This window comes from Falco rusticolus, chromosome 14 (assembly GCF_015220075.1).
Source record: "Falco rusticolus isolate bFalRus1 chromosome 14, bFalRus1.pri, whole genome shotgun sequence".
NCBI classification, from domain to species: domain Eukaryota; kingdom Metazoa; phylum Chordata; class Aves; order Falconiformes; family Falconidae; genus Falco; species Falco rusticolus.
Genome location: NC_051200.1, coordinates 2,027,703 through 2,055,578, shown reverse-complemented (window position 1 = coordinate 2,055,578; position 27,876 = coordinate 2,027,703). Strand labels below are relative to the sequence as shown.

General features: G+C 41.2%; 1 protein-coding gene across 2 annotated transcripts; it reads right to left on the bottom strand.

Annotated features, from left to right (window-relative positions):
* Positions 1-926: 926 nt before the first annotated feature.
* On the bottom strand, positions 927-26,630 carry MTMR8 (myotubularin related protein 8). 2 transcript variants are annotated; one of them, XM_037407875.1, is made up of 14 exons: positions 26,509-26,630; positions 24,965-25,087; positions 24,385-24,547; positions 22,180-22,337; positions 20,513-20,641; positions 19,420-19,554; positions 17,309-17,441; positions 15,485-15,594; positions 14,250-14,375; positions 12,651-12,700; positions 10,345-10,545; positions 9,795-9,923; positions 8,727-8,853; positions 927-6,660 (listed from the first exon to the last, which is right to left on the bottom strand). In XM_037407875.1, the coding sequence occupies exons 1-14, from the start codon at positions 26,530-26,532 to the stop codon at positions 6,376-6,378; spliced, it is 1,893 nt and encodes a 630-aa protein (XP_037263772.1). In that variant the 5' UTR covers positions 26,533-26,630; the 3' UTR covers positions 927-6,375. The 2 variants fall into 2 exon arrangements, with proteins under 2 accessions (XP_037263772.1, XP_037263773.1); XM_037407876.1 differs by lacking the exons at positions 24,965-25,087; positions 26,509-26,630 and adding an exon at positions 22,755-23,000 and having other exon boundaries at positions 24,385-24,499.
* Between the last annotated feature and the right edge of the window lie 1,246 nt (positions 26,631-27,876).

Below are 27,876 nucleotides of genomic sequence, written 5' to 3'. Positions count from 1 at the left end.
TAAAAACCTCCAAACACTTATTTTAAAACTGATCACTAAAATCTGCTACATTACTTTGCCAGACAGAGATTTAGACCTTCTACAAGAATTTACCATTCCAAATGGTGCCCTGAAGCATTTTGTAAAGCCTTGATAAACGTCAAATTAACTCGTATCACCTCATTTCTGCTTTGCAGATTTGTATGTAGTTGTTGTAGGGTTTGACTGATGCTGCACAGCTAAGTTAATAAAGCACCGATTCCAATCTTGGTTATGAACAGGAGGCAAGTGGTGCACCTGGGATCTCCCTCTTCCTTGAGCATTCTCCCACCTCACTCCAGTTTGCCTGCACTTGACTCACCACTGAAGTTATGATTAAAAAGAAACGGATAAAGGAGTATTTTCAAATGATACCAGCAGCAGACTGATAGCAGATTCTTCACTCAAAGCCACCAGAAAAAAAACCTCTCTGCAGCTGGTACCATGCAACACCCACAAAGGTTGGGCTCAATTCCCTACAGCCAGGAGAAAGGTCTCGCTGCCTCCTGGAAAGCTCCTGCAGTCAGCCTGGAGCCACCTTAGACTGATCCAGCGAGGGACAGCCAGCCTGCCAGGAGGAAGAAAACAACGAAAAGGTATTTGGTTTTAATATATAAAGAAAAATATAATTAAGAAGAAATCAGAGTAATAAAGTGTACAGAAGATACTATGATTTAATACAGCTTCATTTGCATTACTACATTTGGGTGTTTTTTTAAAAGACACTAAGCAGTGCCACACTCCGCAGTACCTCCAAGAGCTGTGAGGTCACTCAGCTCCCATTCTGTACAAGGTGAAGCAGCATCACCCACTTTAAGATAAACTCACTCAAGTCTTTAATTGACTTCACATTTCAAAGTATGTGGCATTCTGCTCTGAGTTTCATTAACCAATAAACAGAACAGTCATTTACTTTAAAAAGGCAAGGTATTTATTTTTGTAGGGAATAAAAATAAACTGTAATACAAGTGAAACTTCATGGAACAAATACATTTAGAGAGGAAAAAAAGACACAGTGCTCCTCTAAACATGGTACAATTATTATTTTTTTTTTAAGCAGTGCATTAACTAAATGACTTACATTATAGAGCCATTGCAGCACATTCAAGAATATGGGTTTTCATCATCCACAATTTTATACAACTGTCCCTCAAACAGTTACACTGACAAAAATATCGACTTACAGAAACAGCAAAAACATTTACAGTTTTCAGCCGAGTACTACACAATTTTAGGTACGTTCCTACAAAGATCAGTTTGTGGATGATACACGTGTGTGCTCAGTTACACCTGAATAGATCCAGTGCTACAGGTTATTCCAGTAGTATGCTGCTACATTAAATACAGACGCATATACATAGATAAATGATATGAGGAGATACACATGTCAACCATTTCAACCTACCCACTTTCTGCATTGCTTTTTGTAGTTCAGAGGTGCCAAAAGGACGCAGCGCTGTACATTAAAAATACTTACTTGTAAGTACACCCAACAAATGACACTGGCTGCAATTGGCACTGACCTGGCTGCTCCTAGTGCTAAAGATGCTTATGAAAACATGGGACTTCTAACAACACCTGGTCCGAGACATTCCTCATTAATTAAGCGCTGTGTATTAACGAAAACAGAACTAGTACATTCAGAACAGATTTGTCCCCCCGCTCTGCCCTGAGGCACGGGAAGTGCCTGTATGTGCAAGAGGGACAGCATGTAAACAAGGAGTAATGGCGTTAGGTCCATACAAAAAATGATCCCGGCACTCAAGGCAGAGCGGTGGGAAGGGGAGAAGAGCAGAACAGCAGACACAGTTTGAATCCTGGTCACTCACAAATACTCACTGCCATAGCGCCAAGCAGTGATCCCTCGGGGGGAGTGACCGTCGGGCACTGAACTACCCAACGGCCAGCTTTGCCAGAAAGGGAGCTGAAGCAGCGGCTGGCACAAGAGCTCTTTTAAATGCTTTCCCTGCAGGTGCTACCGCTTTGCCAGATGCAAGGGCACTTTCCAAGCTCACCATCTCCAAACCCAATGGAAACCACAGACACGGGGCACTTCAGCATGAACACTGCCACCTGCAACCCAGCAAGGTCTACCTCAAGGCAGAGATCCTGCCAGGTCCTGCGCTCCGTCTGCTCCCAGCAAGTCTCTCGCACCAGGACCGAGCTTACTGAAGCAAACTGAAGCTCACAGCGACCTACAGGCCAGTCTGCTCCTCCACCCCAGCCAGGGCAGCTCTATGTACCAGCGAGCACCCACACAGCACGGGGATTTTCCTTCCAAGTACTTCAATGAAAGGCATTCGCTACGAGCAGGAAGAGGCAGCTAGAAGTATATTATGCCTATAGGCTCTAACAAACTGCCTTTTCTCTCCCATGAAAAGAGGGCCAGCTGGGAACTACATCTACTGGCAAACCAATTATTCCCTTTTTTTTTCTATACAGCAAGCAGCACCCATTGGATTTTCTCCACCACAGGTTACAATTGCAAAACAATACACAATTTAAGAATCCAGCATTGTGAAATTCACATTAAAACATTTCAACCAGCAAATAAAGCTACTGTACAAGTCCCTCTTCTACTTCAAAGTAGTAGCTTCAACACAGAGTTTTAATTATAGGCACTTGCCCATTGAAATGCTATACCTGTTTGTAGCAAGAGAAACACTGTGTACAGGCATGAAACCATGACACCACGGAGATCCTGGTAAAGCAAGAAGTGCTCCAGAAAAAGAAGAGTTTTATACAGAGACCATCCATAGCAAGCAGGATCCCCTCCTCCTTCCCATTTCTCCCAGTCAGAGGAATCCCAATGGAAAGCAGCAAGTTACATTGTTCACTTAACAGCTCTAAATACAAACAACAGTATTCATGACTTCATAACGCATGGATGCACTGCTAGGAATAAGTTAGTTACAGTGAGTCTTCACCCACATAGTGCTTATGTAATAAGATTCCTACGTAACAGATTTTAGATCTCCTTTAACACTTTTAGGGAACATCTGATCAAGTTGCTCACCACTGTCAGCAGGGCACTCCGTGAGAAGCGAGCACAGGCTTTCTGCAATGCCCTGGGACGCCAGGCCCAGCTGACCAGAGAGACCTGAGGACACGCTGCAGTGCTCTGAACAGCTTTTCATTTTTGGTCTTGAAACACCCAAGAGTGAAAAGCTTCTAACTAATCAGTTTTCAAATAAATAATCTCATGGGAAGCCAGGAAACCCTGGGATCTTTTTCCAGCTCCATAAATTTACAGCACCAGCATGAATTATTTTAAATGTTGTAGACTTTGACAATGTCTGTACACATTAAACCCAAGAGGTTTAAAAAGACAGACCATTACCTTTTTTTTTTTGCTAGCTTTTGCATTTCAAAGTACAGTCATCCACTGTTTTGTTACTGAAGTCAAAAGCAGCAAGATTACTAAAAGCTTACTAATACTTTCAGTGTATGAAGTAATCTTTTCATGATTATATGCACCTGCAGTAGCATTGTACTCAAGATGGGTTTGTGGAGATGTCAGCATCACATTTTAAGATTAAGCAAAGACTATTATACCTTGAAAAAAGTAATCTGTGGTAATTCAAAAGACAAGGCAATGTGTAAACATTTATAGAAACCTTCTGCAAAATGTTTTTATGCAATGATTAACCATTAGCAGGTCTAAAACCTTCAGTAGTCAGTCAAAATTCTCTACAATTCTGCATCTTTAATTTTCATTAGAGAACACTTTAAAAGAAGTTATGACATCTAGAATAACTGCTCCTAAAAACAGCCTGTCTTGGTCTCCTTAACCATATGAGAGTCCTCTGTTTAAGAAGCTGTGCATACTATCTGCTACACTCTTCTACCACCTAGAAAGCAAAGACAGGGTTTCCTATCAGCCCGTAGGAAACAGGCTCCACACTGCAAAGTGCACACGTGAAACGAGCTTTTACACTATAAAGAGGCAAAGGGAAATATCTCCCCAGCACCCTCCAGTGGAAACCTACAGCAGATTCCAAAACCTGGGTACCTAGAGCAGCTGGATTAAGACTTGGGGTGCAGTCTCTTCACTTGAGGAGCACATGGATATGGCAAACTTAAAAGACTGGCAGACTATCTAATTTACATGTTAGAAGCTTAGCAGATCTTTTTTTAGGAGTAAAGAGACTCAACAGCAGATAGTCACCTTAAAATTAAGAAAAATTGGATTCAGAAATCTGTATCCTTCAATATAAAATATACAGCTGTTGCATGATGCAGTATTGTTGATACATACCCACACAACAAATTTCAAACATCACCTGCTTAAGCATATCTGGTTTAGTATTTTATGCGCTTAGTTTTTAAATCAATTGCACGCTGCAGTTCTCTAACTCCTGCGTTAAAAAAACCCCAACTGTATTACTTGCTTTAAGATTGAAAACCCTGCAACATTTTAAAAAGTTTTTTTGCCATGCTAGGCATTGAAGAAACTCTGTGTTCTCAGGTATTGCCCTTTTTCCTTGGGTCTTCTGATGTGCTTAATAAAATACATATTTTCTCACCCACAATGAGACACTTGGGAGGTTTTGGTGTTGTGGGTTTGGGTTTTTTCCTTTTCTACTTTATCTTGAACACTGAAACTAACCTAGTCATTTCATCATAGGCTATAAGCATATGAACAACAGCTACTGCATTCTACAATGCTATAATGGAATGGTTCTAATTTTCACTGTAGATTGGGAGGGCTAACTTAGAAAATATTTTCAGCTTGTTTCAAAATGTTATAGACGAGAAAAACTGACTTTAAGACTTAATGGCAGCATCCAATTTAAGCAACAGGATCGAAAAGGAAGCAGAAAAGCATCTTGACTTAAGCTGCACAAAGGGACTCTCCGTGCAATTAAGCACACGTACAGAAGCTTGTCCAGAACAAGTACTGTGGGACAGCTTTCCTGGGCCATCCATTTCCGTGGGGAGACAAGCCCTTATTTCTTCACAAGACTCTGCATAAATGGAACATATATCTTTGTTTTAAACCTGCAACTAGTATCTTCAGCTGAAATTACTATAGTTTGAAGAAACCAAGTAGTATTAACAACCACTGGAGTGAGTCCAAGCTGCAGCCACTGCCACGAGACAAGATGTCCACTTCTTGTTGCAGCAAAAGATCACATCCTAATTTATATTTCATCACCAGCTTCACAAAATTACAAAGTTCACTGCCACGAGAGGTATTGTTCATCTCACCATGCCTTGACAGTACAGGCAAAACATCTCTAAGGTTCATGTAATTTTAACATCCAAGATAACACTCACCACATAATGTGAAGTAATCATTTTAGGCTCCATTTCAATAATCAAACACACCTGATCTGTAATTACTGCCTCATCGAAGGATGTGAGAAAAGCATATTGATTCCAGCTCAGAACAAAGAGTTACTCTGCTGCTTCAATTTAACCAAGATCATAAAACAGGACAGAAAATTTCCACATAGTATTTTTCTTATCTTTTCTCATGTCTAATACTCCCTCTGTCAAAAAGTCAGGTGTTACAGACTAGCTTTGTGGCTTGCCGCACTCTCACAACCAGTAAATGAGGTCCATAAAAGCTTATTCTTTGAAAGATCTGCTTAGAAAGAAGCTGCTACACTCAGGGGATCGGCAAAGATCCTAGAGAAGCTGGGAGCAGATAAAAAACCTTGTTTAAAAATACTGACTACAAAGAAGATCAAATACTACTCTACACTACAATAATAGAAATAGTACATTGCATGGCTGGACGTTAAAACGGTTTCCATAAAAAGGCACAGGGGGATTTGTTTTTGTTTAACAATTATGCATAGGAAACAAAAAATTAATCAGTTTTGCCACAAGGTGAGGGTCCATGCAGAGATTCATTCACAGCTAAGAAAAGGGGGTTTTTATCTTTTTAAGATGAACTGGAATTTGTTATCATTTTAAGATGGCCTTGTACCACCACCAAGAACAAATGGATTGCATCTTTCCTACTCCAGTTTATAACTGTTATAAGTGTTTATAACACTGCACAACTCCTAAGCCCCACGTTAATTAGCCAAGATTTCTTTCAGCTTGAAATACCAGCACTGGCACGCAGTCATAAACCTTAGACAAACATCATTTTCCATTGAAAAATAAAGGTTTACACTAACTCCAGGCAGCCTTCTGGGCAGCTCGGTACACATCTTCCATCATTCGAGCTGCAAAAAAATGCAAACCAAACAAGTCTTCCCTACAGCGAGCACAGGTCCCTGCAAACATACGTACTCACGCTTAGCTGTAAATGGTTGGGTGGTCTACACCCCCCAGGGGCACAGCTCCCCTATGCCTCACCACCACAAACACCTGGTTCCAGAACACAGTTCTCAAAGCTGATCAGTGGTGCCAAGGCTTTCCGTCCTTAGCTACAGAGTCTAACACGTTAGTGGTGTCACTGAGATTGCGGAGGTCCTGGTCATGAGACAGGTTCTCTTTGTGCTTTTGGTCCACACCCGGTGTAACATCTGTCTCCCTTGCTGAGCTGCCGTTGCTCAACACAGGAGGTGGTTCCCCTTCGTAATCCTGAGGAGTGTTGAGCATCGGTGTTTTTGAAGCAGCACGTCCCACTTTAGATAAGGAGCAAGCTTCACTGGGCAAAGGACCATCAAGGAAAGGAAGTTTCTACACAAAGATAATAAAACAATTAATGAAAGCTATTAATCCCAGATGTCAGATGTCCATAAAACAACTGTCAACATAACAGTCCTGTGCCAGTGGCTCTCTTTCAGCTCTGTAGTCCACCATTAAAAGTACATAAGCATAGATCCTTACATGTTTATATTAAACATCGCTATGTAAACAACAAAACTAAAGTTTTCAGCATTCACATGAACCTAGCAAAGGATACTGACAGGTCTTCTCACTGGTATATTTTTGTGCATATATATATGCACTGTCCCACTACTGCATTTTTAGGTTTTTTTAGTTTGTTTGTGGGGTTTTTAATACACACAGAAAGAACATTGCAAGTAAAGCCTTGAGCATAAAGAAAAGCCACACTTCTTTCAGGCAGCTGTACGGGACCATGGTGGGCTGACCCTGGCTGGATGCCTGGTACCCACCAAGCTGCTCTGTCACCCCTCCTCAGCTGGGCAGGGGAGAGACAATATAACAAAAGGCTCCTGGGTTGAGATAAGGTCAGGGAGATCACCCAGCAACTACCGTCATGGGCAAAACAGACTCGACTTGGGGAAATCAAATTATTACCAGTCAAATCAGAGTACGATAATGAATTCCTCATGCCCCATGTCAGGTGCCAAAAAGGAGTGTGGTGGGTTGACCTTGGCTGGATGCCATGTGTTCACCAAGTCACTATCATTCCTCTCCTCAGCAAGATGTTGTGGGGAGAGAATAAGATGGGGAAAAAGCCCCTCGTGATCAAGATAAAGGAAGTTTGATAATGCACAAGCAAAAGCCATGGGCAAAGGAAAACTAAAGATTTATTCTCTACTTGCCATCAGCAGGTGATGTCCAGCCACTTCCCCAGGAAGAAGGGCTTCAATATGCACAGCGGTTGCTCCAGAAAACAAATGTCAATATCAAATGCCTCCCCGCCCTCCTCCTTTCTCTTAGCTTGTATTGCTGAGCAGACGTCATGCGGTATGGAATATCCCTTTGGTTAGTCTGGGTCAGCTGTCCTGGCTACGTCCCCTGCCAAAACTTTGCCCCCCCACAGCATACTGGCCTCTGGGTATGAGGGGGGAATGCTGGAGGACAGTGCTGTGCCAGCACTGCTCAGCAGCAGCCAAAACACTGGTGTGTTACCAACACCTCTGCAGCTACCAACACACAGCATAGCACGAGGAGGGCTGCTCTGGGGAAAATTAACTCCATCCCAGCCAGACCCAATACATACAGAAACACAAAACTACAGCACTTCAAAGCTAACAAACTATCTACTTTTTTTTTTTTTTCCCTGTCTTGCACTGCTGAAATAGATACCTACATCTTAATATAGCTATAGTTACCTGGGGAATCTGATCAGAACTGACCAAACCATGAAGCATGTGGCTGTTTACTTTATTCATCATCATCATCATCAAAATTTGTTATTCAGGACGCAAGATCTCTGCCCCCCAGTACCACAGAATACAAAAGTGCAAGACTCCCTGTCTTGTTTTAGCACAGTACTTCAAACCTCAGGTAGCCACCTTCAGAGAATAATTCAGCCTGTGTGATCCAGCTACATTTCAGCCATTACGTGGAAAGCCACCTGAAGCAACTCAGTTAACTGTTTTAATCCCTGGTTGATCATCAGTTTTTCCAACAGGTCTAGTGCACGAGAAGGCGGGGAAGAAAAATGTGTGGGGGACAAGCAGAAAACAGTAATATTTTTGGACATTTGTAGTATTTATGGTGGGGGGTAGCAGGCTCATTCTTTTCTTCTCTCCCTACCCCCTGAAGTTTGCTGTGAGTGGAGTTGAAATCCAGATGTTAACATCTGCTTTGTTTAGAGAACTGGAACACCATGAGCCTGCAACAGAACTTGATTGAGCACAGCTTTTACCTAGCAGATTAAGAATTTTGGGTAAATCAAATCTGTTTATTACAGCAATGTCATTTAACCCCTCATTTTGTCCAGCTCTGCCCAGCTTGCTGAAACAATTCTTCAGTGCCAATGTTCAATTCCAGTTATATCTGCCAAAAGCATCATGTGATTTTAAGTATTATTAAGATTCAGGACTCACATTTTCCAATTCAGATGCATTGTCCTCCAGTTTCATCTTCTGGCTCATGGAGCTTAGCAGATGATCCAATACACACTGTTTTGGATGCATTCCTTTGTCAAAGCGATTATACATCCCACACCAAAACCTCAAGGGCAAGAAAAGAGAATTAGGCGGTTAATTGTATACTACAGGGCAACAAACTAGATGCTATTTAAGGAAAAAAAAAAAATCAACAAGTTCAGATTAGCAATTTATTTTAAAAAACTGCCAGCCTTGGACTATAAAAATCAGTATAAACAGGCAAATTTTCATAAAGTTCAAAAAAACTTCAGAAGATCCAAGTAATTCTGCCTTACAATCCACGTGCACTGGTAGTAGGTATTAGTGTAAGACAAAACTACAATTTTTTTCTGTAGCAGACCCACTGGGGGTTTGGGCAGTTCACCTGCAAGTCCTCATTTTGCCTACCTCCCTACTTTTAATAAAACTTTTTGCCCTCCAGTAACCACAGGCAGCACTTTAAAACACATTTGCGTCCCCCTCTCTCTCAGCAGGGAGGAGTGAGCCAGAAACAAAGCAAAACTAACCGCTTCAGCTGTAACACCCCGGGGCAAGCAAATAGACATGGCAACAAGAATCCCTTCTTGTGAAAACCACCCTGACTGCAGAAGCCTGGGTGTGACCAGGCACTGAACTTCCTGTTTGAAAGACTCCCTTAACAGATATTAAAGAGAAAGAAAGGAGAAGCTTTAACAACTGCCTACCCTATTACATAGATTTGACAGAGCAAGCAGTCAGGGTGTGTGCAGGAGGTCTATCTACACATCTGAAGTTCTTTTCCTTACCTTTCTCCACCCTTTCTCAACACCAAAGAAAAAAAAATATTATTTTGAATTACAGTACCCACACTCATTTAACAATTACCTGTGCGCTGCTACTATGTTTATGAATGAGGAATGAAGGGGAAAAGTAAAACAAACCATTGCTATTCCATGAAAATTTATTTTATGAATCCTGAATCACCGATCTATGTTACAATGAAAGCACTGCCCCCTCCTTCTTCCCCTTCTTAAATAAGCAACTTACTGGAAACTAAAAGGTAGTGTATTTGGTTGAAGCTCTTTGTAAGCTGTAAATCCTCTGTACAAAGGATTTCTCAATTCCTGCTTCTTCTGTAAGAGGAAAGGCCACAGAGAATGGGTCTTCTCAAAGATTCTGTCAATTAAAAATAACATCTAATCACTAAAATAAAGAAGTTAAGTGGACTAACAACATTAGCTGTTTTGAGTAGAATTAGGTTAAGGGAGCTAAGAATTATTTTTACACAGTATCTGATTAATTCCATAAACACAAGATACATTACTGAGGAACATGTAATAATTGAAAATCGCCACTATCCAGTCTAAAAGGAGTATCTGCAAGTTATTACTGTAGTCCAAATTAAAACATCTGTCTTCTGGAATAGAACTACATCTCTAATTTTTTTTCCACACTGTAGAACATAAGCATCTATGAAGACAATGTTACCCTTAACCAATCTACAATTACATTAAAAACGCACAACAAACACAACCTGCCCTCCTTCTGACATTCAAAGTGATTTCCAGACTGTTGGCTCTAGAAACTTCCTACTCACTTCAGATCCTCACGTTCCTTATGACAGGTCCCAAGGAAGTTGCCAAACTGGCAGGAGTAGACGTGGTCATGGATTTCAAGAAGGAAACGCTCATTAAATTCAAATGTGCATGGGAACTGCTGCATGAGCTGCCAGACACATTCAATGAACTGAGTGAAGACAGGAGATACCTCCTTGGGGTCACCATCCAAATGGCCACACCTAGAGACATGCAAACAAAACAGGGTTAAATCCTCTGTCACCCAGAAAAAAAAAAAAAAAAAAAATCTCTTCACCATTAAACAACTGCAAGGTGTTCTTCACTCCTAAAGTAAGAAATTGTCCTGCAGAGTAAGGAAAAACCCTATGTGATTTACCATACAGCAAGTGTACATTAAGATGTGCCACCCTCAGCATGACTTGTTCTCCAAGGGTACCTGGCAGGAGTGACAAGACTTGTGCATGTCCCTTTCTCTGAAGTAAAATTAGCAGTGGAAGAGCCTACATAAATTATTCTGATGCTTGCAAATCAGTTATCTGTGAAACAAGAATCCTTGAGCCTACGCTACGATGTTAGCACAAGGGATAAAAGACAGTATTCTTCAAAGAAACACCTATCGCTCAAATACAGGAAACTAATGCTGGCCCTTAATTGGGGGAAAAAAGTTGACATTGGTGGGATTCTGTTTGTCTGCCAAGAAGAGTAAGAAATGGGGGCGGGGGGAAGTGTCCTCTACGATCTTCTATGGATATGGGAGTATTATATTGGGCAGGCATAGCCAGAATGGGCAGCAACAGTCAGGACAATCTGAGTTTGCTCCACATAGATATTAAAAATGAAATCCTGGTCAGTAATTACTTGGAAAGAAACCAAGGAAAAACTCAAACAAAGAAACAAAGAAAACCCCAAAACAACCACCAAAAAATATTTTTACAGCTTTAGATGAAGTTCAGAAAAATCCTACTAGTTCTGCAAAAATCGAGACAGGGATCTATTGGTGTTCATTACAACCCACCACAAAAGAAAAAAACACCACAAAAGGAATGATGGCATTTTTGGAAAGAAGTCAACACTTTGTTGTACTGTAATGACTGTCCTTCTTTAACAGAGAATACATGGGGCAGAATCGTCCTTTTCTAGGAAGGGATATAACCTGGAAGTCCACAGAAAGACATCCCCAAACTTCAGTGGAAGAATGAAGTAGGATTTCTTATGACAGAGATCTAGTCGATCAAATCCCAGTTCCTGATTCTGTGATTCAACCACAACACCCCGAGAAGCAGCATGAAGAAGGATTAATTTTCCTAAGAACTGTAAGGCACCAGCCACCACTACGACAGGAATGATTCTGTCTAGAGGGACAGACATTCATATTCACATTCAATGCTGAAATTCGTGTCTCAAGTACTTTTTGTATCCAATGCCAAGTTCTCATACTTGAAACAATCCTTCATACTAGAAGAATAGGAGGGGTTTTTTTGGTTTTTTTAATATTTCTTATTCTTAAAGCAAGAGAGGTGAAGACTCCCTTAAAGGAGCAGAAACAATGACCACAGAACATTTATTTGGCCGATAATGACCAAGGAGCCATTTATCTTTGACTGCTTCTTCTTCTATACCAGTATAAGAGCGTGCACGTTGCTTATTTTCCCCCAGACCTGTTTTAAGGAAACCAATTTATTTTATTATCAAAACCAGGAATCTGTTTCACAACAAGAAAAAAACTTCAATTTTTAACAACCTAATACCGCTGAATAGACTGTTCCCTTCCCTCCTCATATTCTTTTGGATCACCTCAGTTTCTAATTTCTGTATGGTAAATATAACAAGTAGTAAATTCAAGGTAATACCCCTACTAGATGCAGGCTACCAATTACAGGACTGACAGCATTTTTAATCTGCCTAGAGAACGCAGGTCAAATTGTTTTTAGCATGACACTGGGCTCAAGTTTATGCTTTGAACTTGGTAAAAGTGCTTAAAAACTTTACCCAAGACTCTCTTCCAGGAGATGACTGCAGAAGAATTAATGTCTTGCCAGAACATGAGCACCTCTCATGTAATATGAATGTGATTTTGCAGGCAGGAAAACACTCAGAATTCAAAAAATTTGCTCAAGACTGTATGATTTTGTAAAGTAATAAAAAAACACTGATGAATTAACAACCCTACCAGATACTAGCTTTTATTGTCACCAACTCCTGTATTTTCTAAATCTTCTCTCCTCTGTCCTGTATTTTCATTTAAATTTTTCATGGAAGTATATGAACCTGAAAACAGTGTATTAGTTTCACAGTCACTACACCCAAGATAACACGCTCTTCTTACCTGTGGGAGAACTTGTGGCCCATTGCAATCCACTCCTTTTCAATCAGAACCTGCAGTTTCAAAACAGATTTAAAAATGTGCATTACTTTGTTTAGAAAAAGCAAAATGAAGCCTTTTATGTTAAAGTCTAAAAAGCTTTCCACCAATGCTACCTGTTGACCCTACTGTTCCGAGTATATCCATAGAAGTCAACAAAAATAGTAATAATGATTTATAGATTAGTTATCCGCAGTTACCAGTAAAATGACACTGTGGGAATCAGAAGTTATTTCAAGCAAGACGAGTACTGTTTTGAGGGAGTCCTTATGTTGTTAAAAACATAAAATACAAACAAAGAGAGCTAGAAGAATGAACAGCTTAATATTACACTATGTACTATTTAATTCAGGAAAGAGTATCTTGATACTCAATATATCAGCAGCTGGAAATCAGCAAATGCTTAACACACAAATAGGAACATAAGAAGTACAGCTGTGCACTGAGGAGCTCAGGATGAAATCAGAAAAACTCCATGGCTGTTTCTCATTTAAATAGAATGCGTATGCTAGACGTAAGAAAATTACAAGAAAGCTGTATTTTCCTTAAACACATGTCTCACAGGGAACCAGATGACTTTGCCTGTCAAAATTTCTCCATTCTTTACACTTCTGTTGCATTCATTTAGGAATAACCACTGTCAAAGTATTTATGCATATAAACCATTTGCTCAGGGACAGATAAGCATTTGTCTGTTTTAGTTACTGCTCCTGTTCCCTCCTAATCAAAATCATGTTTCTTAGTTCATACAGAATTGTCCAGAGCACAGCCAAAGCCCAGACAGATGTTTCACACTAATGTAATTTTAACTGTTAGAAGATTACAGGATAATGTAGAAGCAAAAATAATAATAGCATGGAACACAAGGAAACAGTCCTAGCTAGCAGTGCAACACACTGGAGGTGGCAAAATTTGCATTGCTCTGATTTCAGGGTTTCTTTTAAGGAACTCTTCTGAGAAAGGGCAGCAGTCTGACTTCCACGTATTTAACAGAAGTTGATGAATGGAAAGGTAACATCACAGACTGCACTGTACTTACGCAGTGATGGCTTCAAACAAGAAAAAGCCTGAAGTAGAAGCAAACAGCCAAATTCATGGTAAAGGATTTAAAAAAAGGTTTTAAATGATGCACAGATTTTATGTGACATACAGGTTATATGCTGCCCTGCGCACAAGAATAAGTTCACCCGATTTTAAATCCTAGCAGATACGAGAGCATTCACTACGACAGTCTTAAATGACAAGCTGCTTCACCACTTTTTTGTGGATTGCTGCCAGTTTTGCATCCTTTGCTCACTCATCTCTTGCTGAAATGTCTCATTAGTGGCTCTCACGTGGACATTCAAGACAACAAAGATTTGGGAATTGTAAATCAACCACTGCTGTTTTGTGCCCATGCTGTTCAGAGCAATTAAAGCTTGTTTATAGAATCAAAGCTGTTTTTATATAGGTCACCTACTGTTTGTTCCAGGAAACGGCCTAAAACATTTAATTAGGGCCTGTTTACATTTCAAATCCAGGCAACACATTTTATTTTTGAAATTCCAACATTCATGTTCTTACCATGAAGCCTTTAAAAGTCCTATAAAATGGATCTAACAGGAGGCTAGCCAGGGAGCAGACCTGAGCTGTGCGATCCCACCCATCAGAGCAGTGGACTAGCACACTAGCTTTTTCATCTTTCACAGCCTGTGAAGGAGAGAACAGACAGAACAGTTTAGCAGCTTTCCAGGCTGGGTACTGTAATTAAACACTATCACTTTATCTGCATCTACCTGACTGGCCTAAAACCAAAGAGGAAAACTTGTCATTTCTCATCTGGACCACAGAAATGCACCATTTCTGAGCACAGAGCCATCAACCCCTACGAAACCCCAACTAGAATAAAATGCTGTAGCATGCCTTGTCAGCAACACAGACTGCTGAGAAACAAAGACCTCTGATGTTCAACCTTCTGAAAGGCCAAGAATTCTCAGTTCCCTCCTCAGAGGAAAAATTTGGTGGATGAGTAAAGAATAACAACTGGACACACAAGGACTAGGAACTTCTCAAGAAATATTAGAAGAGCTCATGCCAACCTACTCCCATATGGATCACCTTCTTCCCCATGTACCAGTGGCAGAAAAGAAACACATAACAGCTTCATGCTTGCTACACGGGAAAATTTTAAGAGAAAAGGCAACATTTACAGAAAGTCACTACCCCTGCCACATGTTGCCTGCATGCCCTTTACTATTACTGAAGAGCCATGGGCCTTTGACTTTGCTCCTTTTGCATGACCTGCACAGCCACAAGCTTCACAGATGAGGACTGCATTGAATAATCAAAATTAGGAGTCCCTGCATTACACTGAACCAGGAGAAAATAAACTGGTCTAAACAATCCCTCCTTTAAAGCAAAGCAGTATAGTAAGTTACAAGCACGAGGTTACAAGCTGTTTGCACTACTAAATATGTTATATAGAGACATTTATAAATGTCATTTATTCACATTCTTGTGATTTCATTTGTTTCAAGTGAGTTCTAATAAAGCCTAGCAAACTGCTTGCTACAATCCAGTGCACAGGGCAATGTCCCAACCCCTATGGCATATCATTCAGCCACAGGATGTGGCTAGGAGAGAGCCAGCTGGGCAACCCACTTGATGTTCTCCAACCGCAGGCTGGTTTTTGAGAGCTGAGGCCAACCTGAACGGCAACGTTTTCCCACCTTTTCACCAGAGACAACTTCACAGCCTTGGAGCAGTCCCTAACAGACAAGTATTTTTTAATTCACCTGCAGGTTGGAGTACAGTTTTACCTTGGCAAGAAAGACACCTGCATCCATCACAGCCTTAATGTGCCGTAACCAACCTGAGTTCTCCAGCCCAGTGAGGAAATCGCTCATTGAGGGGGACTTCATTTCACACACTAAGAACACAAACAAAGGAATTAGCTGTCACTCTGTTAACGACATGTCTTTCTTTTTCCTACCTCCTCATTATCTCTTCACAGCACCAGAGCAGCTAGATGCTAAAAGCTAACATTTCCCCACTTTTACAGTGTCAGCAGCAATATCCCGTCTAAAGGACGCAGAAACTACCGGTTGCATACTTAAATACCCAAAACAGCAATTTTCAGCTATGAGAGAACCCAAGGATCTGAAAATATTCTCTTTTTTAAAATGGTAACTCATTATTGTTTTTAGCAAAGAAAGTGTTTAGTGATCTGTTACTTCGCTATAAAGCAACATCACACACACATCTAAACCACTAACATGCAGTCACTATCAAAAAGATATGAAGAAAGGCGAGTTCTAATTTAGAGAGAGAAACAACACGCCTAACCTTGAAGGCAACTCAGATGCTATATTGAAATCCAGCACAGAAAACACTTATAGCAATATAGTTCAATAGTCCATAAGCACCAGTGAGTGAGATCTTATCACTGTTGAAGAAGAATATGGGAGTAAGCAAGTATATATTGTGTCTCTTCCTCCACCACAAAATAAACCTGCCAGGTACAGGCAATTGAGGACTTATACTTGTGATGAGGCCAATCTCTTTGTCGTGGGAATAGCCTCATTTTTCTCCAAGGTCACCATGGATCCTGCAGTGCTACCTGGCTAGGCAATTGGTAGCATCAATTATCCAACTGTTTTGAAGCAAGATGACCATTATGCTGGTTTCTAAAATATTAAACTCTTATTTTGAATGACAGCACTCATATTACATTTTAATAAATAAAGCACAGGGACCAAGCAGAATAATTTGCATCATCTACTCTGCCCCGTTCCACATTCTTTGTCAGCACAATGATGGTAATAGTGCTGGAGACCAGCTGGCAAAGTATACTGGTCTGATCCAAGCTATGCCACCACCTTTAAAGGACCTTCTCCAAAATTACATCAGTGAAAATACAGGCCTGATTCACCTCTTGATCTCCAGTAGCTCAGGGAAGTATTTCCTCTGTGCTGCTTTGCATTTTCCCCTAAGATCACAATCTCACAGAGTAGCTTATTTACCTGAGCTACTCTGCATTTTAATATATTATGTATTAAAACATTAATATAACACATTTTAATTTATTAAAAGCAAAATCAGTTGAAGAAATCAGAAATAAATGAGAATTTTGTATGTATGAGATTAAAGATCATACCAAAATTTTATTTCAAATCAGAAATACTGTTTAACATGGAAATACTCCAAACTAAACACAGCAAACCCCACAAAAGTATTTCCCCAACAACTGACGTTAGTTTTCTTTCAATAGGTCACAAAGGAACCACAAGATGATCTCAGGGGTAAAATACAGTATTTCCCTAGCCTCTTTCTTTTAATTTGGGGCATTTAAGAAATTCACATTTTATGTGACTAGCACAATTAAGGAATGTTGTTAGTATTAGTTGCTATTTTTGAACCAAGCACAATAATAAAACATCTAGCAGGAAAGCCTTTTAATAGCATTACTACTTTCAGCCACTTCAATACAGAAAACAAAGTAAGATATTGACTTTGTTTATCTGCTTCACAACACACAAGTCCACATGCACTTGTCCACACAGGATCTGTATATTCAGCAAAAGCTTCTGTCCAAAAGTAACCAAGGGTAGTGAAGACTGGCCACTTGCATGGACCGTACCTACCTTCCAAGAGTTTCTGCAAGCTGTTACGCATCACATGGATGTTTTCTATGCCAATAAATTTAAAGCGAATGTTATCATAGTTATCTTCATTCTCATAACCCTTCCCAGCAGCTCGGTTGGCCATGGCATTTAACTGTCAAATTCAAGGGAACAGAATAGGATAGAAAGGAAAGAGAGAAAATGACAACAAATAATACAAGAGATAAATGAGTCTGTTTTGTAAGTCCTTTTTTTTTTTTTTTTTTTTTTTTTAAGAATCTCCCAGAAAATATACTGAACAAAGCTGTTATTCAGACATACTTCCCCACCTCCCAGACATTACTTCCAGCTGTTCCAGTGTCTCCAGTCTATTAGTCATATGCAGAGACTCATTAAGACCCTGGATAGAATTTCTTAGGGTAGGTAGTATCAAAACCATGCCAAATTTCAGAATACCGCTGTCATCAAAACAGGTAAAGAGACATTGAGTCTGCCTTAACTGTGAAGCTACATAAAAAAATTCAGGCAGAAGCATACAAAAGTAAAACTAGGAAAGCCATTTTTACGAGTAACATACATACATGGTGGTATAGAAATAGTAAGAGAATTCCAAAGCTTTTCACAGACATACATGCACAGATGAAATAAAGCCACCTGAGGGAAACATAGAAATATTAAAGTTGAGCAGAAAGAATACAGCAACCAACCGGAACTGCAGAAAAGAAGTAGAAAAGAAGCCAGCTGCTCTACAATTATCCAAAACAGTTCAAAAGCTACCAGGAAATCTTTAGCAGTGACAAATAAAACCAAAAAACAAAAAACAAAAGTAACAAAAAAAGAGCGTCTCAACCCCCCATATATTAATTTGGGAAGAGAAGTAATTTGCCTCCATAGAGAAGACAGAAGAAAGAGTCAGATACAGTATATACATCTTTAGAACAATTAAATAACCCTAGTGCTTCACTTCTACCATTCAGAGTAAGACATTGTGTTAGAAGGAGAAATGTGACCAATAATAAATTCTCCTTCTTTCACCAAATACTTTAGAACAAAACTGCCATCAATGATGGATTTCAGTGGAACATCTATGATACTGGAAGCTGTCTGTAGCAAAACAACAAGCAGTGATTGCTATAAACATACATATAATTACAGAATAGGTTTATCTGTAGGAAATGCCATACTACAAAAAGCCCAAAATGCACCTTGGAACAACAGGTGAAACATTCCATTTTCCTAAAAAGACTTTTTTTCCCTTCGTACCCCTGCCACAGTTTAACTAAATGTATAGCTTCTATAAAATAACTGCAATATTTGAACAGTGAAGCAGGTTCTCAGAAAGCTCAATTTTAAAATAAGCAGAGCACTTTTAAACCTTCCTATTTAAATAATTGTGTACTAGGAAAATCTCTGTTCAAATTTGCTTATACCAACACTCCTAATCAATATGCTTACAAGACAGTAATTTGAATTGGCTTCTAAATTCAGTTCCTCAAGCTGACAGAGATTTCATTTTGCAAATGTTTCTTCAATATCCTTACCTAAACACCTCAGCAACGAAGTTCTAGCCCCAAATAGTGGCTATAGACCAGAAGAGCTGAATTGTATTAAACTCCAAGCTGCACATCATGAGAACGTTAGTTTGTTTTTACAAAGGCAAAAAAGTTGAGGAATTGCTTTTCTCAGTTGTTACCAGATTCCGTGTAGCCCCACCTCTTCCCAGGTCTGCTGATAAAAGCATTTCAGCCTCAGGGAACTGAATCCTAAGGCTCCTTTCCAACTAAAGGCATTAACGACCTAGCTCTCTGCAGGAAAATGCTTCACTGTCCCAGCCAGCTGCAAGACTGCCAGTTGCTTCAGGTCATCCTTAACACAAACCTCAACCCAGAATACTCCAGGAGAGTGAGCATTCTTAACAGCACTTAACATTGCAGTTATATTATGCACAAGCATTTTGTCACATTAAGACACCAAACTAGGAGCCTGATACTGAATTCCTGATTCAGGACTGACACAATTTAAGCTAATGCAGTGTAAGAAAGCATTAGCAGAGTCGTGGAAGAATGAACTGGGAACAGCATTACCAATTCAGATGCAAGCTTTAAAAGTAGCGACAAACCCCATGAAGATACCTTTGGCCTTGTGTCTACAACATACATGAAGGGGCTCCCAGGGTTGGCTTCTCTGATCGCCTGCAGCATTTGTTCATCCTCCAGACAGCGTGCGCTGAACCCTGAGAGAGGCTGGCTACAGCGACATATGGCAGCCTGCAACACACAACAGCTCACTGTTTCCTGCTTTCAGATTGTCTCTATTGCATTGCCCCAAGGAGCACTGGTTTGTTGGTTTTAAGGGCCCTATTCTGTTTCACTGAAAAACTGCTACTTAAATGGACACACAGAAATACTAGTGGAGTGTTTCTCAAAGCTAGAAGTTTGGGAATTGTAAGAGAGTAGTGAGGCTAAGGAGCCCTGTTGCAAACTTCATTGCTATGTTCTCAAACCCACTATGCTCTGCCTGATGATCAGTATCCCAAATGATAACATTTCTCATGTTTTCTACTTGGTTTCTATTGTCCAAACCATTCTCTTCCACAACTTTGCTTATCAGTTTTTACTGTTCCACACTCAGAACTTCACCAAGTATGCTTTAGGGAAATTTCAATAGCTGCCAGCACAACTCCATGCAGTTGCCCAGGTCAAGACACGCTTCCTCAGGAAAACAACAATTTGACTGTGACAGCATTTTCCTAACATCTGCATCTAAGACACTGCTGAGACAGCAAAGTTAAACATTTACATTCTGGTCTTCAGTGGAAAAAAAAAAACCCTGAAACCTTCAATTATTCTGAGCCAGCAGGGATTCATTTCAGGGTGGTTCCTCCCCTTCAATACTAAGAAAATCTAGCTAACACGTACCCTGTTAAAACTTTATTCAATATAGCTAAACAGTAGATTGCAAAAGCCTACATAACAAGGCATTGCTGAAAGCTGATTAAAAAAAATTCAGACAGGAAGCTTAGAAAGTTTGTGCTTTTTGCACAGGTCTGGATGCATCCCAAGTGTTTAACTAGATTATTCTGTGGCTGTTAAGAGAAGCAGAGTTCTCAAACAAGAAGTTAATATGCTCTAATAATTATCTCATTCTTTCCTTTCACTAAAAGGGTACTGGACAAGAAGGGAAACCTTTAACGCCCACAAAACCAGCAGACAATGAACAACTAACATTGTTTTCTTTATATAAGTAAGAAAGCACCGGAATCCGCCCTCTGCTTCTGAACCTTGAACTTCCGATCACCACAGCCTTATTAGCAGCTCGAGGCACCACTATTTCTGGAGGATATGTGTTGCAAACCTAAGTGAGAAGAAAGAAAGAAAGAAAATCCACATATTACTATTTAACAATGCCAAATTCATGAAAAATTTCTCTATATATGCTGGATTGTATGCTAAAAACAACAGAAACAGATTGTTTGCCATAGTGTATCTAACATAGTCCACATCTTAAGTTTCAAGCCATGAAGGTGCATTCAGAAAAAAACAACACAGGAATAGGTGCAAAATAAAACAATGTGGAGAACGAAATAAATCAATTTTGCAATTGAACCTCAAAAAAATGGACTGCTCAAAACACAATATATATTAAAAGTTATTTAAATCCATAAATCTTCTGAAAACTTCCAATTTGTCACAAAAAAAATAAACTAAGAACTACTATATTTTAAAAGTTCCCTCTAAATTTTACTCAACTTGAAATGAGCTTAACAGCAATCAGCTAGCATCCTCAGAGACAAGCTTTACCCTTTCTCCTCAGACCAGTCTTTTCAGCTTGTACTTCACAGATAAGCTATTCTACAAGTCTGGCTTTACTTTAGGCTTGACTATTCTGAAACATCTGGAAACCATGAGAAAATTATAAAGCACTGGCACTTGCAAGTTACACACTAGCAAGTAAAGCTTCAAAGCTATTAATGGTTTTAGGTGCCACATTCAGATGCCCTCATCAGCTAATGGAAAAAGCGCCTCTCGCATCATATCTGAATTCAGGCATCCAAAGGTACAGTCATTTAATATTACCAGTCATCTCTGACAGCACAGGCTTGTATTTCTTCAACCCAAAGTGTAACAGTAAAGAAAGCTACTGGGGAAAGGAAGTGGAGAGCCAAGAGAAGGGATTGAAGACTTAATATGTTGGTATGTTCCTCAGAGTAGTTTGCCTTTTAGACAGAGACGTCTGACTGTACACAACATCAGAAGAAATAAAAAGGGAAATAATATGAAGCAGGAGTTTTGAGTACGCCTGCTGAAAAAATGCTTTCATTTAATGTTGTTTAGATCCAGCCTGGCCTTACAGGGGAGAAAGAGGAGAAAACAACAGCAGCAGCCAGTTAGGACTAAAACGACCAAAAACCCGTATTTAGCAGAAGATTCAATCAAGCAAGAAAAAAAAAAGTTTGTTTTCCCTTAGTATTTTTTCCTTCCTTACCTAGCCACTTTCCACTCTGACACATTCCCCACTAAGCCAAACTGCTGCCATTTATTTCTCCTCTACCCATCTGTCACCAGCCTGGTGGGACAGGGTTTGGAAATACCAAGAGCAGCTAAGGGTACTTCAAGTTTCTTATAACAGATGGTTTGACATTTCTCCAGAAAAACAAGGATCTGGTACTTTGCCAGGGGGATCAAAACAAACCAAGGTGACTCTGCAGCTCTGTTCTCTTCTTCCACAGCATCACGATCTGCAACTTCACATCAAGATGCTGCTGCTTCGATTAAAACCAACTGAGCTCATTCCTTCCCAGAGGCATTACCTCTGCAGCTGTAGGACTGCTGTATGCCATTAATAACAAAGAAGAGATACTGCATTAAATGGCTACTTTGGGCAAGAATTACCTCATAGTCTTTATTAACATCCGTTATTTCCCAATAGTCATTTGGAATTCCCATACGCTGGTAATCGACTTTTAAATCAATCAGCTTCCACCCAATCTCCCGGTTCTCTTTAGACATTTTAGGATTATAAGAGAAAGCATAAAGTTCTTCGGATTTCACTGGGAAGACAGAAAAAAATAACTAGTGAGAGGGAGATACAAAGACATGGAGAAGTCAACACTCCTTCTGGAAACAAAACCTGAGTACTTCACAGGAGAGTATAGATATTTAAAATTTCTCAATCTCTCATTAACAGATTTTCATTTGGGGTGATAGCAAGTGCCAACAATTCATATTGAAAACCCCAGGAATTTCCAATATTCAGTTCCCACGTGCAGGGGGATACACTCAAACATTTTGTTAGAATTAATGAAAACTTCAAAGTAGTAAGTTTTCCTGAATAAATTATTTCTTACTGAATTCACTACAATAGGCATGTTAGATGAGATTTATATCTTAAGAACTAATCCATAAATGAAAACATATATTAGAAGATATATTTTCTGTGAAGAGTTCATAAAACAGCTCTTGCACACCTGTAAGTTCATCGTTCAACAGTGAGTTCTGAGCCGCATGGAAAACTTGATAGATGTCTTGAATATTACTGTCAGCCCAACAAAAGCTTCAGGCTGTGTCTGACAAATGGTAATTTCTTCCTCCCTCCATCTCTACCATCCCAATTTCCTTCCCTCTCTTCATAAAATGCAAATCCAACCAATAACTCATTCAGCTGATTCCCAAGGCAGCAAGCGCTCCAGAGACAGAGTGAAACCTGTCAGAGTCTGATAAAGTAGCCAGGTTACCAGACAGGTAACCCATAGCTGTCAATCATACATGCGCAAATAATAAATAATCATATGCTCTGCCAAAAAAACATGAAGGAAGCATACATACAGAAATTTCAAAACAACAAAAGAGAACTGTTAAAATCCATAAATAGAACAAAAGAAAGAGCTACAGCATATTACCAAATAACCACAAGACAAAAGAAACTGATGTAATCCCCTGCAGTGACAGCTCCCACGCTTTGAGACTCTACATAAGTCTCTAATTTTCAAAACTGAAAGAACAGTGACAGATTTTAAACATAACACCAGCAACTTGCCAGATACAGCATTAGAATTAGAACTTCAGGACTAAGAAAACTCCAAAGCTTGGAGCACAAGGGAGATGCTGGGAATAGACAGAAGCCCCTACTATCAATCAGAAAAACTCTGAACTCAGAAAGAAAAAAAAAAAAACATTTCTACTACAGTATTTCTATTCAAGTTCTATGTGATGGCCAGCATGAAGCAGACTGGTGCTATCAATTCCCTTCCCTTAGACTAGTGACATAATTACAATGTGCTATTACAAATGGCATCCTTGTAACAACGCTGAACTCCAAATACTGGTTCACTGAAGAAGCACCCCAAAAACAGAAGCTACCATAGACAGAAGCCAGGTAGGAAACTCGGTGGAATGCTGTCTTGCCAGAATAACAAGGGGCCTGAAGATTCATCCATGATGGACTAAAAAGCTGAAGCCAAAATAGACCACAAGCTTTTGAGGATGTTTTGCTCAGCCTCTTTAGGAGTGACTCCAAGTCAGGGCAGCCAGGGTGAAGCACAGGCTTTCACAACTGAAAAACAACAAACACTGAGGAGTAGCCTAAACATGCTATTGGGAAACAAATGAAAGATGCCAATGTTTAAAGTTTTATTTGTGGCATTCCAGAATTCTGTGAACATCTGGATAAACCAGAAAGGGCAGGACTACACATGGCCAACAACTAAGTCACAGAAATGACTGACAATGGGCAGATGTGGGATATGACACTCAGCACGAGTGCTACAAGAAAAGGAACCTGAGATGCCACATACAGCCTCAGCTGGGCAAATGAACTTTGCGCAGGTCTTCAGAAATTCCTCATGCAAGACCACCTCATCACCACTACCGCAAAAGATTTTGTTTAATTTGGAAGTACGTGCCCTGGTCTACTTATGGAGCCCACCCACACAGACTTTCTCTGGTGGTGGAAACTGATTTTGATTTCACATCCTCCCCCTCCTGTACTGACAGGGTGGAACCAACAGTCTGGCGGGCAAAGCTCTCTCTATTGCTCAGATGAGCCTTCCAGCTTAAAGCATTTCAACAATTTGCAAAACAGACTCCCGTCCTAAATACCTGGTTGTGAAAGTTTAAGCAATGAGGTATACACTTCGTGACAGTCACGTTCCTGCCCAATAACAAAGTGAGCCACATGGAAGGTCTTGCAGTGGATAAGGAGTGGATATCCAGCTGTGGTCAGGGGCAATTTTTCTACAGTTGCAATATGGTGATGCAGAATCTGAAAAACAGGAAATAAAGAACATTTTTCAGAATATCAACTGATAAGGCTGTGAGCAGTACAAGCAGATACTAAGTTTTTGCAGTACTATCAGCTCTTTACGCTTACTGTGTCTAGCTAGCAACAGCAAATAAGTTTATTCACGGTATTTATCAAATAAGACTGTGCACCCAAATGCTAGGTAACTAAGAGCAAGACAAAGTTCCTGGAACGAACACCAATTCAGTAAGTGAACTCTGTGAAGTCACATTACCATTGTGTTCATTTCCTTCCAAAACACCCGTTTCTGTTGAGCATTTGGTATCAAAATGCTATGAAAGACTACTAAAACTCTGGAATTCACAAACCCGCTCATTTTGGACACAAGATATAATTTTTATACTTGTGTTTAAACAGACTCCAGGTACCACGACATACCCATATTTCTTTCCTGACTTCAGCAGAAGCATCTACATAGATAAGGTGGGTAGCTGTCAGGTATAACGTCCCATTTGCTGCCTTTCTATTTGTATAGCGATCTAGTAGTTTCACATTTTCAACCTGCAACATAAAAAGAGTATAAAAATTAAATTTAACTTTGATAGAGGCAATATCTAAGCACCTGTTGAACTGCAATGATTTAACTTCTAATACAAGACTCGGGAAATAAGACAAAAAAATATAAGAATTAGTCTCCCCTGCAGCACTAACTCAGCTTTACACTATAAATCGAAATTATTTCTCCAGTAATTCAAGTCAAAAGGTTAAGCAAACTGCCAACGTTTAGCACCAGTGTAACAGGATTACTGGATTTGTAGCCAAGATGATCAGAGTTTGTACTGTGCAAGGCTGCAGAAATAATAACACAAAAAAATGTGAAAGAAAAGACCGTTCATATTCAGCATAATTAAAGTACTGCTCTGAAAGCCATCTCCTCCAGCCTGACTTCCAACTACTCAGCCACTATAAAAAAAGTAGTAGTAGTTGTTAGTTTTTGTAACACACTTCCCAGGCATGTAAGCGCATTTCATAGACCACACTAAGCTAATGAGCAAAACCAGTTTTAAAAAACAACAGCAGAGACATAATAAAATATTAAACTATTTAAATTGTTTGATTGATTTTCATCTGGCCTATTTGTTTCTTAATGAATGCAGATGGAACTTTTTCTTTCATCATTAAGCAAAAATAATGGGAATAACTGGAAGGGCAATGAAAACAAACAGTTTAACGGTATATGATAGATTAGTTCAGGGTGTTGACTATGTAAGCTTCCTCACAGGGTCATTGGTCTGAGATAAATCATGGAAAATGACAGGCAGGTTCACCAGCGCACCGTACGCGATGTGGGGACAGAGCACCCCCAAACCAACATCCTAGAGAATAAAACAAAACAAAATACAGCAACCTTCACGGTACTTAAAAAAATAATAATAATAAAAAAATATTCAAACTCTAGACAAACAGCTGCCTGAAGTAAACACAGTATTTTTTAGCTGTCATGAGCACAGCATTCCCAGAGCTCCCGTTTCACCTCACCCAACTGAAAAAGCACGCCGGGATTCACTTCGTCGGGCCGAGGGGGTCTCCGCACTTTGACACCCACGAAGTTTGCAGGACCCGCACCAGGGGCCCGCCTGACGAGCCCCCTGGCCAGCAGCCTCCGAGCCGCCACGGCGGCCGGTGGGAAGCGCCGCCGCACGGCGGCTCTGCGGGTCGGCCGGGCCCGCGGGAGCGGTGCGAGGACACGTACGCCTCGGGGGAAAGCACAGAGTGCTCCTTTCCTGACATTAACCACGACTTCGCACAAACAAAGCCCTTGGGAAGGCCCGGCCCTGACAGAAGCCGCGGCCGGGGCCCGCCGCCCCCGAGGGGCTTCGCCTCAGGTGCCTCGCGGGAAGGCCCCGGCCCGGCCGCCGCCACGCGCCGCAGGGGGCTGCCCACAGGCCGGCGGCCAGCTCCCGGGCGGCACAGCCTCTTACCTTCGGGGTGGTGATGTGCTCCATGGCGGCACCGCCCGCCTCCCCCGGCCTCACCTCAGCACGCCCGCGCGGGCCGGCCCCCGCGCCGCCATTTGCACGGGGCTGCGCCCGGGCCCGCCGCAAATCTCGCGAGAGGCCGGCGGGGCGGCACCGCCGCCATCTTGGGTGAGGGCAGGGCGCTGCCGGGGCAGCCGCGCGGGGTCTCGGCGCGCTCGGGCTTGCCGCGCTCGGGCTTGCCGGCGCGCCCCCAGCCCCGCTCTGCCCTGTTCCCCGGCGGCGGGTACGCGGAGCTCTCGGGGATCTCTCTGGAAAAAACCCACCTTTTTCCCCTCAGTGTGTGCGGCCATCAGCGCTGCCCTTGATGGGCAGCAGGCTAATCGCATTCCCCACTCACGAAAGGGGGTTGGGGATTTTGACCACGTTAATAGCTCGTACAGTCGCGCGACAGAACTAGATTACTAGTAATAGTTTTTCCGTATATTTTGATTTCAAAGCATAATGCCGTCCCTCGTGGACACCCGAGCTTGATCCCGAAGAGCTGCTGTCATTACTATTCACCTGCTGCCGCCTCTGCAATGCCTGTCGCGGGCCCTGCCCAGGCCCAGGCTCGGCGCCAGCCAGGCCCTGCGTGTGCTGAGGAACTCGCCTCAGGAGGGTGACCTTGTATCAAGCCCCAGAATGTACGGGTTTTAACTGTTACATGATGGACGACGATAGTGTAACGTGTCCGTCAAGTGTTTGTTACAGATGCCAGCGAGAAAAGGCACTCCAACACCTTATGGAGCCTATTAAAATAATGTTAGTTAGAGGCAAGGTGAGCAGGAAAAAGGGGACGGCAGGGATGCTCTTACAGTCCCTCAGCGGGTGGGAAGCCCAAGGTGTAGGGGGCCGGACAGCCCCCCCACAGACGCTGTGGAAATCCTGTCCGCCAGCACTGCGGTCCTTACACCTGTTGTAGGATGCTCCTGGACATAAGCGACTCCATGATTTTACTGCTTATATAAACCCACGCTGCTTCACTGCAAGGTGAAATGAGACACGCAGGTGGTGTAATTGCCGAAGCGGCACCTGCACACAGGCAGCTCCACCGCAATTATTGGGGGCAGCACTCATTAGGGATTTGCATTTGCGCTGCACATCAGTTCAAAGTCATTTTCTTGTCCCAGTAGCGTCTCCTGGGGTTTGCAGAGGGATGATGATAATTTAGAATGTTAATAATAAACTGGGTGGGGATCACTGAAGGAGACTACAGTGCTACGCAACATGCCTGTATAATAGCACCACTTCTTCCTCCTCTTCCCAAAGCTATGTTCACACACAGAAGGCAAGAAATAAAAACCGAGGGAAGAAATAAGCACGTTGACATGA

Bases quoted from the DNA above. Each gene is read 5' to 3' on its own strand.
- MTMR8 (XM_037407875.1), bottom strand. From the start codon at position 26,532: ATGGAGCACATCACCACCCCGAAG. The intron at 24,548-24,964 runs GTATGTCGTGGT...CCTGTTTTTCAG, and splicing joins AAGTCAGGAAAGAAATATGG to ATTCTGCATCACCATATTGC. The intron at 22,338-24,384 runs GTATTTAGGACG...CTGTCTTCCCAG, and splicing joins GCTTAAACTTTCACAACCAG to TGAAATCCGAAGAACTTTAT.